At 43.0% G+C, this 15,544-nt stretch overlaps 2 protein-coding genes across 2 annotated transcripts in view; one reads left to right on the plus strand and one right to left on the minus strand.

Moving 5' to 3' along the window:
* The first annotated feature begins 3,744 nt into the window (after positions 1-3,744).
* Positions 3,745-15,544, plus strand: part of LOC147888100 (uncharacterized) — a 98,501-nt gene continuing 86,701 nt past the window's right edge. The window contains exons 1-7 of the mRNA XM_087393290.1: positions 3,745-4,065; positions 4,181-4,267; positions 11,654-11,810; positions 12,008-12,165; positions 12,537-12,750; positions 12,872-12,924; positions 13,162-13,182. Coding sequence (XP_087249416.1) covers positions 3,745-4,065; positions 4,181-4,267; positions 11,654-11,810; positions 12,008-12,165; positions 12,537-12,750; positions 12,872-12,924; positions 13,162-13,182 — 1,011 coding nt within the window. The remainder of the gene's footprint in view (positions 4,066-4,180; positions 4,268-11,653; positions 11,811-12,007; positions 12,166-12,536; positions 12,751-12,871; positions 12,925-13,161; positions 13,183-15,544) is intronic.
* On the minus strand, positions 4,523-9,861 carry LOC147888101 (uncharacterized). The gene is made up of 9 exons (XM_087393979.1): positions 9,550-9,861; positions 9,232-9,431; positions 8,857-9,125; positions 8,165-8,746; positions 7,962-8,045; positions 7,697-7,846; positions 7,378-7,570; positions 6,264-6,363; positions 4,523-4,843 (listed from the first exon to the last, which is right to left on the minus strand). The coding sequence occupies exons 1-9, from the start codon at positions 9,859-9,861 to the stop codon at positions 4,523-4,525; spliced, it is 2,211 nt and encodes a 736-aa protein (XP_087250105.1).

A 15,544-nucleotide genomic window follows, 5' to 3' on the forward strand; every position in this document is an offset into this window, starting at 1 on the left:
CATGGTTGAGTGCAAAACAGTTGGTACCCCTATGGAGGTTGATGCGAAGCTCTCAAATGAGGATTCATCACCACTAGTGGATGAAGCAAAGTACAGAAGGCTTATGGGCAACTTGATCTACCTATTCGTCTTCTACTCTTTCCAGCAAGCCATCGAAGCTTCTTTCACAGGAGTGCATGGCTGGGAGGCAGTGCCATCTATTGTATCAATTCTACAGTAATCAAATTTTTGATTCTCCATACTATCTTGTTTTCTCTCTTGTGTACAAGATCCTGTTATCTGTTGAGCACAGATGTTGTATTATTCTCTTACAGTTGCTGCAACTTGCAATTGTGCAACATTGGGAGGATCATGTAATGGACCTGGGAGATCACAATGTACCCACTTGCCTAAATCTCCATCATTGCTCTCTCCCTTAACATCATCCAAAACTCTACCATTTGCATAAACATATACCAATTTCTCTACTCTTTCTGTCTTCAAGCGATTTCTTGTGACTGAATGAAAAAACTTGTAATTACTCTAATTTCGTTCACTCGATGAATTGCTACAAGGCTGGGATAGCACTTTCAATGCCAACATTTGCTCCATACTCTTCCCACTATCTCCATGCAGGCATCTCCTTTGCAAGGTCTCGTATTCTTATATATGCAAACAAACCTTCCCTATTTTGAAAAGTGGATAATTCCTTGACAACAGCATCATATTCGGATCCATCCTCAAAAAATCATCCCAAGAGATTATGCCAAGGCTCTACATTACGTGTTCCAATGTTTTCGGATGATACTCCCACCATTAGGGATCTAGAAAATGGCTAGCATAGTGGAGGCCATTGTGAGCGTGATTCCATCGCTTTCCAAACATCTTTTGCCAAGTGGCACAATGAATGGAGCTGTAGCCAACATTGTCACCTGTGGATCTTCTATTTTTGTTTAAGAGGTCTTGCTTGGCAATCCACCATGCCATGTGAGCATTGTGCAAACTTGGACCTTTCATGTCTAATTTCCGAATGGCAAACCATACCGGCCTCATTGCATCAGCCGCATCAGCTATTCTCTTTCAAAAGTTAGTAGTGTGAGCCATTTGCTTCATCTCTGTGAATTCAGTGCGAGTGTTTTGTGTGGTTGACTCAGCTATCCACTTGCTAGCTTCTGCGTACACTGATTAGTGTCTCCGTTACAATTCCTTGTAGCTTGAGCAAATGGTCCAACATTATATAGTTTGTTCCAAAACGCGTTTCACTAGGTTTCAAAAACTCTAGTGGATGTTCTGTAGGGTGGTGGTTTTTGAATATGCCCAACAATCTCTTATGGTTGAGGAAGTATAACACCAATCTTTTTCTTCATCTACAGTGGCTTTGAACTACACGGCGGTCTTTGCTGATTTATACCAATCCTCAAGCCTAAGTTCAAGGCAATGGCAAGATCACGGCAATGCCCAAATGGTAGGATATTTCTGATTTATAATTTTCTAGCTTTCCTACAGTTCTTCACATTGTCAGCACGTTATGCTCCCCAACATCTAGGATTGCAGCCTCCAATTGTTCAGCAATGTATTCATCTGTCTTGGATGTCCCACTTGTGTGGATGGATTGACAAAAAGCCTCCCCCTTAAATGTCACTACCATAATATTGATAAGAGGCCTCTTGGTGACATTTTTCCATCCATCACTAACAATGGTACATCTCGTTCTCTCAATACCATCATATACTAAGCATATACTACTTGCTCCATCTCTAGTTTCATCCTCTCATAGTATGCATCTAGGTAGTTGTTGTAGATAGCATTGTAACTAGGCAACATAAAGCCTAGACCTAACTTTGCTACAGATGCCAAAGCTCTCTTCTAATGTAGGATTTGAACCATGCTTAGTGGGTACCCAGTGCGACAAATGGCCTCAAAAACATCTTGTTGCGCTTTCTCTATATGTTGTTGTCTAAATGACTCCTCCCAAGATCTTTGATGCGAACATGCACACCATTGTGAGCAAGAAATATCACTACATTGTCCACTATCCATATACTTCATAGAGCAGCTTGCCGTTTATGTGAATGAGGCCACACCACTACTTTGAGGTGGCACATCTACAGATCTACTAGCTGGAGGTCTGAGTAAATCATCAGGCATATGTTCTTGAGGCTAGGATTGGTGATGTGTGACTATATCATCTACCTGGTTGTCCGTACTTTTAGGCATTTGGCCGCCTAGAGTGGCTATAACTCTCAACTCCTGACCCCTTGCATTTTCCAATCTATTTGTTGCTATCACCCAAGAAGTGATTTTGCATTTTTGTGCCAGAGCCTGAGTACTTTTCATTACAGAATTGGCATTTCCACTTCTTGTTAGGCAACATCGTAACGTAACTGCGAGCCTTTGTTGGATTCCTTCCTCGTTTTTTTGGAGCCATGCTTCCAATACAAGCTATAAGAGAAACATACAAAAACTTATATAAGTTCTATGTATATTCCCATTAGTAATCATGTTCTGGATACTACCATATAATTTAGGATCTATATCACATCACATTATCTTGAATCATTTGTAGTTCTATGTCCAAAATCAATATGGCTATTTGCAAAACTGACTTAGAATAATCCATGCAAGCTTGCTAGACCGAGAGAGAGAGAAATCATCCAATTGTCTTGTCCCCTCCCGACGTAATTGGATGATTGTGAACATGGTAATATACCTCTTGAAATAGGCGTGGGACGGCAAATTGCCTTTTCCCACGTTCCACTCTCTCTCAAGTAAGCCTCTATCTGCACCATGATCATTTGCAACATCATGCGCTAATGACAGATGTCGGTATTTTACACACACTGGTACAGTAGCTAGCATCACTTACACAAGTACTTATAAATAATTTTACTACTACTTTCTAAGCTATGAGAAATTGTTTTACTACTACTTTCTAAGCTAGGAGAAATTGTTAACCTAATACCCTCAATCCTCAATATTGTTTTTTTCTATGTATACGTGTACTATGGTGTTTGAGTTCTAATAAAAGCTACAAATTAAAACGGATGTAATATATTCATATATGATTTGTTTCACCTAATAATCCATAAAATACAAGGATAGTGAACCTATGTATACCACTATCTTTTCACACATACGCAACATAATTTTGCGAGTTGCTATGAGCCAGCAATTGCGAGCTCCATAGCTAGCTAGACTTCGAGTGAGATGCAAACGGCCGGCCTAAGCGAGCCCACAACCGGTTCAAAGTCAAATATTTCCTCATCCCTCTTAAATACTAGCTTGTAGAGTTTCAGTAATATATAGTATGAATTTTAATCACATACGAGATGTTCTATCCGGCATGTGGTATAATATTATTCACCAACGAACGAGTTGTTATAGGATGGCTTAAGGGAACCTCCAACCAGCCCATTAACTTTTACTTTAGGTATAGTTACAAGCTATACTTACATGCTTATAAATAAATACATATGCTAAAAGTAAGAAAATCATACACACAAACATGAACTATTCCAAAAGTAAATCATTTCATGCACTAATGTCTACTCTACCATTTTCCTAAATTTTGCTAGCATCTATGTACTATATTTCATGCATGTAGAATGAAATCATAAGTTATGAAACCAAACTAAAATTCCAAGCCATGCAGCTCCCTAGTCCGAAGTGGCAAGTCATGCCAAAGAGTTCACAATCTAGACAAGTAATAACTTATATACTTCATGCATAAATTCAAAATCATCTATTTTTTCAAAGCTAAGTACAATGTCACATGCAACTGACTTAGTGCTCTTATTGCCCATCCTTCTGCCTACATCGACTTTGTCTCAGCAGATCACTATCTCCGCCATCACCCCTTCCATCTCCTCCAGCTCCACTGGCGTCCCGAACACCTTCATTGGCGCCGTTGGTAGTGAGATCGCCAGCTCCCTCTTGGCCTCCGGCACCCCCGTCCTATTGTGGGCTCTGATTCCTTCCGACTCCATGAATGCAGCTTGCCAGCTCATCGTCAATACCGGAACACAGACCATCACCGCCACCGTGAACAATGAGTGGGGTGGAGGGAGCGAGGATCTCACGCTCCAGGTGATCTTGTTATTGTTCTCTTTTCTATATTGATCTTGCAAATTAGTGTGGAAATGTACCAAAAAGAAAGTGTACACTCAGTTTTGAACGCCCTTGTCTCCACCTGCTGTCACAGCTCGTGGCGACTGGAGGTTGCCTTGCTGCGAGCGATGCTTCAGGAACCGAGTTTGTTTTTACCGACAATTTTGGTCGGACACGCGCAGTATGTATTCTTTCCTTTACTTCTCTCGCTTCGTTTCTTAATTCCTGGGCATGGTACGTAGGTTTGTCTTTTGTGGGAGCAGCGCTTGCATGGGTCCCTCCTTCCGTCAACGGGCCTGGAGCCTAACGGAGTTTTCCAAACGGAAGGGCATTTATCTGAGGTGAATTACGGGGAAGGTTAACCTTCCCCAACGAGGTAAGCATTTATCCCCTGCTGCACTCCATCTCCCCTACTGTTGCTCCATCGCCCCTGCTGCTACGCTCCATCCCGCTCCATCCCTGCTGCGCTCCATCCTTGCTGCGCTCCATCACGTGGAAGACCAACTCCCTTATCCAAAGCTCCCTTATCCAACGCCCCTCCATCGCTGGCCATATTGGTGGAATACTCTGTTAACACTGGCCTTATCCATTGCTCCCACTCCCTACTCCTTCGCAACTCCAGCCTGAGGCCTCCCGTTTGAGGTGTGCTCCAAGGTTCGCTCCCACCTTCACCTGCAAAGTTTGCTGGCTGTACCCGCTCCAACGTTCGCCCTTCCTTTGCTCCAAGGATCCACAAAGCAATAGCCTCTAAGGCTCGCTGCCCCGACGTCAAGCCTCAGGCCCTCCAAGCAAGACACCTCATACTCAGTAAGCAACACTCTACTAACCCGTTTGTTTGGCAAACTAATAATCATGAATGTAATCACGCACTCTGTGAATATAATCTCACTATCTCTGGTTTTTTTTTTGTAACGCCGAAATTTTTAAAATCCCCAATCTTTTTTTCCTTTTGTTGGCCAATCTCTCCATGTTGAATGTAATAGCATGATGTGTGAATATAATTTTTGCATTAAGAACATTTTTTTTTGGTAATGTAAACCTTCATAACCAATTACACACCCATGTGAATTTGGTGTGGAGGTGTGTAGGAGCTTATCTTAGCCACCAAGAACGTCACAAACCATGGCCGGTAAAAATTTCAAGCGCGGACTAGAGGATGAAGGGCACTATTGGTTTGTTTGCTTGGTCAAAAAATGCCCGCTTCAACGCAAGAAGTTCACAACTCTAAGGACATTTAACAACCACAGGTGAATTATACACAACATGTCTCCTATTCCACACTTGAAGCGCGGTCCGAAGATAAAGCGAGTATGCAAAGATAAGAAAAGTGAGGATGCATCATGTGCTTCTCGCCACCTACAACGATCGATAAAGCGCTCGTTCTCGGTCGAAGAGGGTATGCCAATTGTAGGGCTCAGGCAAAATACAGGGCAAAGCTTAGTGCCAAAAAATTATGGAAAACCTTGCCTTGCAAAGAAGGGATAGACGAAGCACAGTGGATTGAGGAGCATGTTCAAGGTTTCATGGCTACCTGGGACGCTCCAGCTCGTAAGGAGAAGCGTTTGTCCCGAACTTCCGAGAAGGTTCTCAGAAAGAAGCAAGCCCGTCAAGCCTCCATGGCTACATCCCTCGTCCCTGAGTCAAAGTGTGATAATCCTTTTGTTGATGATTCCTCGGAGGAGGACTAAGGACCTATTTGCATCTTGTGCTTTGTATTCAAAATGCAACTATTGTAATCTCTATTTGGAAATGACATTGTAAGCCTTATTTATTGTGAGTCATAATACAAGGCTTTCCTTTATTATCCATGTTAATCTTTTCATTCATATTAGTCTCCACTCTTTATTATGTTTCCTCCAAGTTTAATATTGCTATGTAATCTCAATGAGTTTAAAGCTAAGAGAGAGAGAGAGAGAGAGAGAGAGAGAGTTTTTGCCTACATGATCATATGACTTTGTGCATTATGAAGGATCCACCCATTTTTAAAGCAAATTAGAAGGCTAGAGACACAATTACAACATTTGTATACAGTCATCTCAAAATATGCAAAAAATAATCCATAATTGATGACATGTTCCTAGGTAGACATTCAATTCAATGTTTCAAGATTAACAATAACATCAATGATTAGGTTGTCTTGATGTAGCTTGCTTGTCTAGTTTTTTTTGCATGGTTACAGGAGCCTTCTTCTTGGGCCTTTGGAAAGGCTTTGCACTCTCATGTGGTGTTCTTCGCCTAGCAAGACTTCGTTCCACAAATGGCTTCTTTCGAACAATGCTATTATCATAACCAATCTGTCGAACTGAAGTACACAATCTGTCGCCTCGCTAGCATCTTTTACATCACAAAATTTATGCTTCATTCGCCTCATTAGGGATGCTAGATGTTGAAGTAGTCTCATGTCATCACCTGCATGAGGAAAATTTAAAAATTAGAGGCTCACCATTTTCTTAAAAAACAAATAGAGACTCTCCAAATTTTTACGGCAACACTGACATACAAATGAACTTCGATTGCCTACTCACCTATACTCTCCATTTCCCAAGCGGATCGTTCCGTTTTGCAAGAAGCATAGGAAGTGCTCTGGAATATTTTGCCTAATATGAGATTCAATCCAGTGACTGTTCTCACTTCCATACAATACAAAACATGCTACTTGAATCTTTCCTAAAAGCAGCCATAGGAGCAAATGTCCCAAATTTTGGGGTGGCCTAATACGAAAGTCACATTCAAACCAAAAAGCCCATCTGGTATGAGGATCACTTGGCATGTATGTCAATGGGAAACCATACATCCATGGCACTTTTTCATCTGCCTTGTCAAATATTATTTTTCGCACGTGCCTGGGAATGCTTAGAGCCATGCCATCAATGAAATCTTGCAAATTCATCTCTAACTCTGCCAAAATAGGGTTGCCTTAGCCACACGTTGTATACAAGAGGTAAGCCTATTCCATGAGATAGACACACAATGATTTATTACAAGCTTCTCTTGGACATTATACCTGGACTTTCGGGATCCCCTGGCATGGCAATGCGCAATCTTCTTTGTGGTGCCAGCATAGGAATCTTGACATGACCATGTCCCATATGTCCTATGCCATTTTGAGCAAAGCAGAGGAATCTATCGGGTATTTGTGGTCTCACTTGCTGCTCTATCCATGGTCCCTCACCATTTGTTTCCAAACAAAAACAAATTACTTGTATTTTGCCTAGAACTATCCACATAAGCAAAGGTCCCATATTTTGGATGGGATAAAATTGAAACTTCTTTTCCAAGATGTAAACCCACCTCGTATACAAAGATGTGGGCATGTAGTATAATGGAAGACCACACTCCCAATTTGATTGGGCTTGCACAAGCCCATATATTTTTGTTTTGATGCTAGAGGGTAACTTTCCCATGTAGTGCTTGAAGATAGAAATTTCAATAGGGTCGATTGCTATGTGTTCCTCAGCTTCCCCTTCTGAAGTCGATTCCATATCTGCTACAAGTACATAAAAGCAACCAAGTAAACACATTTGCATGTATTTTTCTACACATTGCCACACCTTGGCTCTGACCCTACCAAAGAATACCTAGTGCATGAACCGGAAAATTATGCAATCACCTCTAAGTCCATCGGGACTTAATGCCATATCAATGTCATGTGACTCCTTTGATGACATGGTAGGCAAATATTTTGTCTTTTCCTTGAAGGTGGAAATCCAAGCACAGACTTTTGCTATATCTAATCTTGGTGCCCCCTTGAAGACCATGTCTGCTACAAGTATGCACAAATTCATTAAAAGAATGTTCTTTGGTCTCACCCTTCCCTATGAATGAAAACTCCTTTGAGCAATGACACACATGCATGCAGTGGAAGAAAAAATCACCTGCGATCTCGACTGCTTCATCCAAGTCTGACATAATTGACTTCAATAACATTTCTCGATTGTGTGGGTCCTGGTACGAAGTATCTGCATGAAATTCTAGCCAATCACATGTGTGGGCATGAAGTGTAGGTGTTGGACCAAGCGTACATCTCATTGCAAAATAAAATGACATAATTTCATGAGTTTATTATGTGTACCTTTACCTGAACGTTCATGTGGATGTAGTGTCGAGTCATGTACATGCACTCTTGTTGTTGGAGCATGTGATGAAGAGGAAGCACCAATCTTGTCCTGGTACAAGTTGTGGCACTTGCGAACGATCGTGTGCACTTCTAAGCCCTGAAGAAGCATAACTTTGATTTGATGCTTGCACACATTCCCTTTCTTGGACCAGTTACAATTGCAGCAGGCCCATTCAGAGATGGCATTGTACACGGTGTAATAATGTTCGCGTTTGCTTTCACTCAGAACTGATGCAGTGCGTCCATCCCTTGAAAATGTAACAGATGCATCGCTAATATTGAGGGCTCTTGTGACAGAATGCTCTATTAGCCGTTCGATGTTAAAGTTATGCTTAAAGCCCTTCTCTTTAAGAACATCCATATACCAGTAGTAGGGTAAGCAGGCTGATGTAAGCTTATGTACCAGCCAATCTAGACGTCGCCCATATATTTTTTTCTTCTCACATAAAAAGCGAGACTTCAGAGTTGCGTGGTATGACTCGATTGCCCCGTTCGTGTCTTGATTTGCATGTGGGAGAGTACGTGCTGCTCGAACCCACATAGCTGTAGCACAACTAAGCAAGAGAGAGGTTACGCACGATTTGTAGACCCAATAGACAAGTCAGCATATAGAGAAGTAACACCACCTTGAGTATGGATATGTCCGAACTTACGTAAGCGATGGGCCCATCGATCTTGAAAATACTCTAGGAACTTCGATTCCTCGACAAAGTCTTCTATGAATTGGTCAATCTCCATCTCAACCTCAACCATCAATTGCTTGTCAGACCATGATTTATCACGTCCCATATGCATGATTAATCCCAACCTCTTAAAAATCTCGGCACGTTTGGGCCAATCGTTGACCTTTTTAATGACATGCTTTAACCAGCACCGTCGAACATGCCAAAGGCATAAATATATAGGTACATTGAAGACACGTCTACATGCATTCAAAAAAAGAGTAAGTAAGCTATTAGGAGGTCTTAAATTAGCAGAGACTGAGAACACACAAATGACAATATGCATTATCCAATAAGTATGTGTACCTCAAAGCTTGGATTTCTGCAGCTGCATCATCTACCATAAAGGCATTGATATCCCACGACTTGTTAAAGTCAAGGACACGATTGCGTAACACTCTCAACCAATATTCGACCACATCCATAGTGGAACTCGAGGTGATCACCCAAGCAACCGGAACTCCATTACGATGTGGATCAAAAACCAACATAGTGTACAATTGAAACTACAAGGTAGCCAAAGTGTAGTTATCATTATATTACTAGAACATGAAAGAAATATAGGATGAGAATGAGAATGAAAAATGCAGTTATAATAAGGTGTAGAGAAATATAAACTCTTACCTTATACACATTTGTTCCAAATGTTGAGTCTAATGCAACCAAGTTATCATTTCCAAACTCACTCATCTTCTGTAGTTGCCAAGGCGTTTGGATACCAAGGATGAAGTCATGGTGATTGTCTTGTTCTTGATATATGAAGACATGGTCTCTATTCTCAATCATCCACATTCGTATGCTTTGGGCATCATTGGAGTGTAGTTCATACGTACTCGAAGCTAAACGCTTTGCAATATTAAGTACATCCCTAATGGAAACAAAATCATCTCTTTGATAAACACAATCCGGGCTTAACTGCTGCCTCTGATGCACCATTGCAATGTGCTTGTCCAAAACTTGTGAGGGAGTGAACCCCTTACACAACATATTGAATATCCATTGTTTCCTGTCTAAGGATAGCCATGGGGCAAAAGCAGGGTTGGGATCACTTATAATATCCATAGAATTTCCATGGCAAATAGTGTCATCCAAGTCAGTGCGATGCATGTGAATGTATGAAATGCATGCTACGTCAACCCAATGATACAACTGCTTTACCACAAAATGGCATTGGTAGCCTACTGCATTCCGCCCATGCATTGCATGAGGCCTAGATCCTTTTCCTAACTTTGGAACTTTGTTGGGATCCACAGGGAGTAGTAGAGCATTTTTGGCATCCAAGGGACCGAAGGAGCACTAATACCTACACCACACCCATATTGCAATGAGGGAGGACCTATTAACAACAAAGGATCGAACTCAACATAAATTTGGCATCCAAGGGACCGAAGGAGCACCAATACCTACACCACACCCATATTGCAATGAGGGAGGACCTATTAACAACAAAGGATCGAACTCAACATAAATTGATAAGAGCTTACGTTTTTTTAAGTAACCAAGAATTGTCTTTTGACTTTTTGAGGCACCCATCCTTTTTATGTTCTGTCTTTTGGATGCGAAAGCTTGTAGGGAACATCGAGTTTTGGCTCTCTCCCTCAATGAAGTCGTCAACACGATCCATGTTGATGTATGCTATGCGACAGACCTTGTATCGAGATCCAAGGTCTTCAACAAGATCCCAATGCAGGTTGCTTGCATTAAATAACCCAATGGGAGGTGTCTGCAATTTGCTGATATGGTATCCAGAATAAGTTTGTTTCAAGCAAATTGCTTTTTTCTCAATGTCTTGAAGCCTGTCATTGAAGAAGTTTAGAAATAGGTAAAAAGGATTTAAAAAAAACACAACCACCATGATTGAATAGAAAGGCACAACGTACGCAGTCACTGGGAGGGAAGCCATGGGGTCGACGGTGGATGGTAATCTTCACAGAGATGCTTTTGTAATTCTTGCAGATGCCCACGTGCTGGCCTCCCGAACCTATAGAACAAGCGAGGGCCAAGAAGACGTAAATAACTATGAGGAAGAAGGAGATCCAAAGGGGGGATTAATGGAGGGAGTAACGTTTGGGGAGTAAGGGGACACATGTAGTATTGGTGGAAGGGGACACATGGAGTATCGGTGGAAGGACAGATGGAATATTGGTGGAAGGGGACACATGGAAGGGGACACGCGTCGACTTTGTGGCTGGAGCAATGGACCCATGCAAGCGCTGCAGGTGAAGGTGGGAGCAAACCTTGGAGCACACCTCGAACGGGAGGCCTCAGGCTGGAGTTGCGAAGCAGCAGGGAGTGGGAGCAATGGATAAGGCTAGTGATAACAGAGTATTCCACCAATATGGCCAGTGATGGAGGAGCGTTGGATAAGGGAGTTGGTCTTCCACGTGATGGAGGGCAGCAGGGATGGAGCGTGATAGAGTGCAACAGCAGGAGCGATGCAGCTTTGGATAAGGCGAAGCAGCAGGGGCGATGGAGCGGCAGCCGAGGAGATGGAGCGCAGCAGGGGATAAATGCTTACCTCGTTGGGGAAGGTTAACCTTTCGTTTAATTCGCCTCAGATAAATGCAGGCATGCCCTTCCGTTACTCCGTTAAGCTCCAGGCCCGTTGACGGAAGGAGGGACCCATGCAATCGCTGCTCCCACAAAAGACAAAGTGAGCAGGATGAGGATTATCCTCGCCGTACGTAGCTTTCTCTAGCTACTAACGTCCAAGTGGTCTATCAATCAGATCGTGTGCCCCAGCAACGCTGGATCCGTGGGTTGTGGAGTTTTCGTCACAGGAGACGACATAAGCGCCTTCTACTCCTCTGGAGGCTCTAAGCGCAAGCTCCTTACGTTGCCGGGACGCAGGATGCTCGACTGCAATGCCCAAGGAGCAGCTATAGGTAATTAAGCTGCCTACTGCAAATTTCTCATCAATATCCTATCGAATCTCCACTCTGCATGGTGCGCTTGAAGATCATGTACATGTAACTAGTGTCGATTGAATTGTCCATCATAAACACTAGTCCGAGCCTGTGTTCATTAGCGCCATGGCTCTGTTCAACGCGGTTGTGTGCTCCGGACTCCGGCTGCTGTGCAGGTGGCCTTATAGGTTTGGGCACTGGAGCTCTAACTGCGCTTGGGTGCGGCTACTCACCGTCTACGCACCCTTCTGTCTGGCTGGTGTGCTCGGAATCGAAATCATCTTTGGTGCGCTTGGTGGTTCAGGATGCATACCCACTAGCAACTGCTTCCCAGGTGGGTGTTCAAACAATGAATGGGTCTCAGTTACTGCTACTGCTCTCCTCAGCTTACATATTTTGTTTCTGCAGCGCTCAAATCCGCCGTGACGGTTGTAAATAATCTCGGTCTCCCGAATTTCCACTTGTGCAGGAGATGCCATGGTTCAAACTGTAGACGGTCTGATGAAGCCCATGTCCGAGCTTGCGCTGGGTGACAAGGTGCTGCACATATACGTGCTCTCACTCGTCTTGTCATTAGAATTCAGGAGATCTGATTGAGGAACATTTTACGATTCGCGAGAGCTAGACAACTGCGAGGAGCTCTTGTGTTCCATTTCAAAACGCCTATATCTGATTGATCGTTGTGTTTCGGGCATGCAATTATAGGTCGCTGTATTAAGCCATTTCAAAAAGACCATCATGTATGAGGACGTCTACGCATTCGGCCACAAAGATTCCGATGCGGCCACCACATTTTTCGAAATCAGCATGGCACCCATCTTCTCTAACGTTCGTTCTCAGTCCAAAACTCTTCAGCTTACAGGCCTTCACTTTGTTCCAACGTCAACAGGTACATTCTATCGTCCTTTTATGTACTACTGTAAATGCTGCTACATATATGTCGCAACACGCGCATCGAACTACGTCCCGTGTGCTCTACATCACTTTATATCCTTTCCTTTTTATCCACTAATTATGTGTCATTGATGCAGACATCCGAGCCGAAGTTACGTTCAAGCGTGCACAGGACATCAGAGTGGGCGACATCATGTGGGTATGATTAATGATAGTCCACGCGATCAGGCAAATCAACTTGCTATGCCTTCTCTTATATCTCTTACGGCGAAGTATCCCGTACGTGAGAGGAGGGAGGCTCGCGGGAGGTCCGGTGAGAGGAGGGAGGCTCGCGGGAGGTCCGGAAGGGGTGGAGAAAGGCTCGGGGATATATAAGAGATATATAAAAGATGGCGACCACGCAGAGAAGGCTCGGGGATATGGTCGCTCGCGGGAGGTCCGGAAGGAGTGGAGAGAGGCTCGGGGATATGGCGACCACGCAGCGAGGGTTGGCAGAGGCAGTGACTGGCAGAGGCAGCAGACTGCCAGACACTGTGCGGACCAGAGTGGGGGCAGATTAGTCAGTGGCAGAGGCTGGAGTGAGTGGAGAGAGGCTCGGGGATATGGCGACCACGCAGCGAGGGTTGGCAGAGGCAGTGTCTGGCAGAGGCAGCAGTCGCCAGACACTGCGCGGACCAGAGTGGCGGCAGATTAGTCAGTGGCAGAGGCTGGAGTAAATGGGGCGACGGCTGGAGTAACTTTGGCTGCACACATGGCACCATGCGAGGGGCCGTCAGCGAGGGACACGCAGTCTTCCAGAGCCATCGCGTCAGCTTGCAGAGCTTGCAGTGCAGTGTGCACCGCGCGCGGAAATCGATGCATGGCAGAGGCAGACTGCCAGACACTGCACGGACCAGAGTGCAGGCAGACTAGATGGGGCATGACGTGAACTTCGAGAGCAACACTAGGTGGCATGGCGGCGTGGAGGATAGGGAGGCTTCGAGTTGCCACATGGCGTCGCCCAGCGTGGGAGCAGAGAGACATCGTGGAGGCAGTGCAGAGAGGGTGCACGTATTGGTATCATTCATGAGGACCCGAGGTTGGCGACTGTTGCAGGTGCACTGTGCTGTAAATGCATGGTGGCGGGGTTTTGAACGACTGCGCGGCATGCCAACCCACCTGGGCACTCGCCTTCTCTCCAGAGTCGCCTCTCACTCCAACCTCCTCCACCTTCGCCGCCCCTGCTCCAACCTCCTCCAAATTCCCCATCTCACTCCATCCATGGCCGTTCCGACTCCCGCCTCCCCTCCGTTCTAACTTCGATTCGCCTCCCCTTCGTTTCACCTCGCGCCTGACAACACGCGCGCCACCTCTGTTCTTCCGACACCTACGTGCCCTCTGTTCTTCCGACACCTGCTTGACAGTGATCGTCCCCTTCCACATCTTGACAGATTTCTGCAGTCTCTTGACATCTTGACAGACGGAATCTTGGTTGGAGCGGACGGAATCAATCAAGCTCTCCTATGTTCCATTGGAAAAAAGGCATAGTCTTTCTTTTTACATCAGTGCATGCTCTCTCTCTCTCTCTCTTACTCTCTACGTTTTTATCCTAAAAAATTATCCCTCTCTCTCTCTCTACGTTTTTAGGATAATTTTTTAGGATAAAAACTCTCTCTCTCTCTCACTCTCTACGTTTTTATCCCTATCTCTCTCTCTCTACGTTTTTATACCTAGAGCAAAACGTAGAGAGAGAGAGAGATAGGGATAAAAACGTAGAGAGAGAGAGAGATCTCTATGTTTTGCTCTCTCTCTCTCCGTTTTTATCCCTAGAGAAAAATGTAGAGAGAGAGAGAGATAGGGATAGGGATAGGGATAAAAACGTAGAGAGAGAGAGAGATAGGGATAAAAATGTAGAGAGAGAGAGAGAGAGGATAAAAACAAAGAGAGAGAGAGAGAGAGAGAGAGAGAGAGAGAGGATAAAAACAAAGAGAGAGAGAGAGAGAGAGAGAGAGAGAGAGAGAGAGAGAGATTTTGATTTTAAAATGAAAAAATTTATGGCACTTTTAGATACTAATATTTTTAGCATAATATAAACATGTCTTGAATGTGGAGAGAGAGAGAGAGAGAGAGAAAGAGAGAGAGAGTGAAACAGAGAGAGAGAGAGAGAGAGATTTTAATATGTTTAACGTTTTAATAGCATTTTGTAGCATGTTAAAACATTTATGGCACTTTTTAGATACTAATATTTTTAATGCTTTAATAATATATTTTTAGACATTTTATGATCATATTAGTTCCATAATCATTTAACATAATAATATTATAGTATGTTTTTAAGATAATAAATTTAATCTAAAATAGAAATTTCTAATTTTTAAGATGTTTTTAATGAAGCAATTAATATTTCTAATGTTTTGAAAACATGTTTCAAGATGATTTTAATCATATATTTTTATAAGATTTTACCATGTTAGAAACATTTATGGCATTTTTAGATACTATTTTCAACGTTTTAATAATACATTTTTATAATTATTTTAAATATAATTATAGTATGGTTTTAAGATACTATTTTTAATCTAAAAGAGAAATTTATTATGTTTTTAAGATACTATTTTTAAAGATGTTTTTAATGAATCAATTTGATAATAATAATTAATACTAATAATGTTTCAACATGTTTCTCTCTCTCTCTCCACATTCAAGAACATGTCCCCACATTCACATGTTCCCACATTCAAGAACATATTTTTATTGTTTTGCAAACATCTTTTGAAAACATTAATATGTGAACATGTTCTTGAATGTGGAGAGAGAGAGAGAGAGATTTAGATTTTAAT

The sequence above is a fragment of the Dipteris shenzhenensis genome, chromosome 22 (genome assembly GCF_047967505.1).
Source record: "Dipteris shenzhenensis isolate YYH24624 ecotype China chromosome 22, Dip_SZ_1.0, whole genome shotgun sequence".
Taxonomy (NCBI): Eukaryota; Viridiplantae; Streptophyta; class Polypodiopsida; order Gleicheniales; family Dipteridaceae; genus Dipteris; species Dipteris shenzhenensis.

Coding starts and splice junctions, on each gene's coding strand:
- LOC147888101 (XM_087393979.1), bottom strand. CDS start 9,861: ATGGTGCATCAGAGGCAGCAGTTAAGCCCGGATTGTGTTTATCAAAGA. Junction 9,432..9,549: donor TTGGAACAAATGTGTATAAG/GTAAGAGTTTAT, acceptor GCTACCTTGTAG/TTTCAATTGTACACTATGTT. Junction 9,126..9,231: donor GCAGAAATCCAAGCTTTGAG/GTACACATACTT, acceptor GAATGCATGTAG/ACGTGTCTTCAATGTACCTA.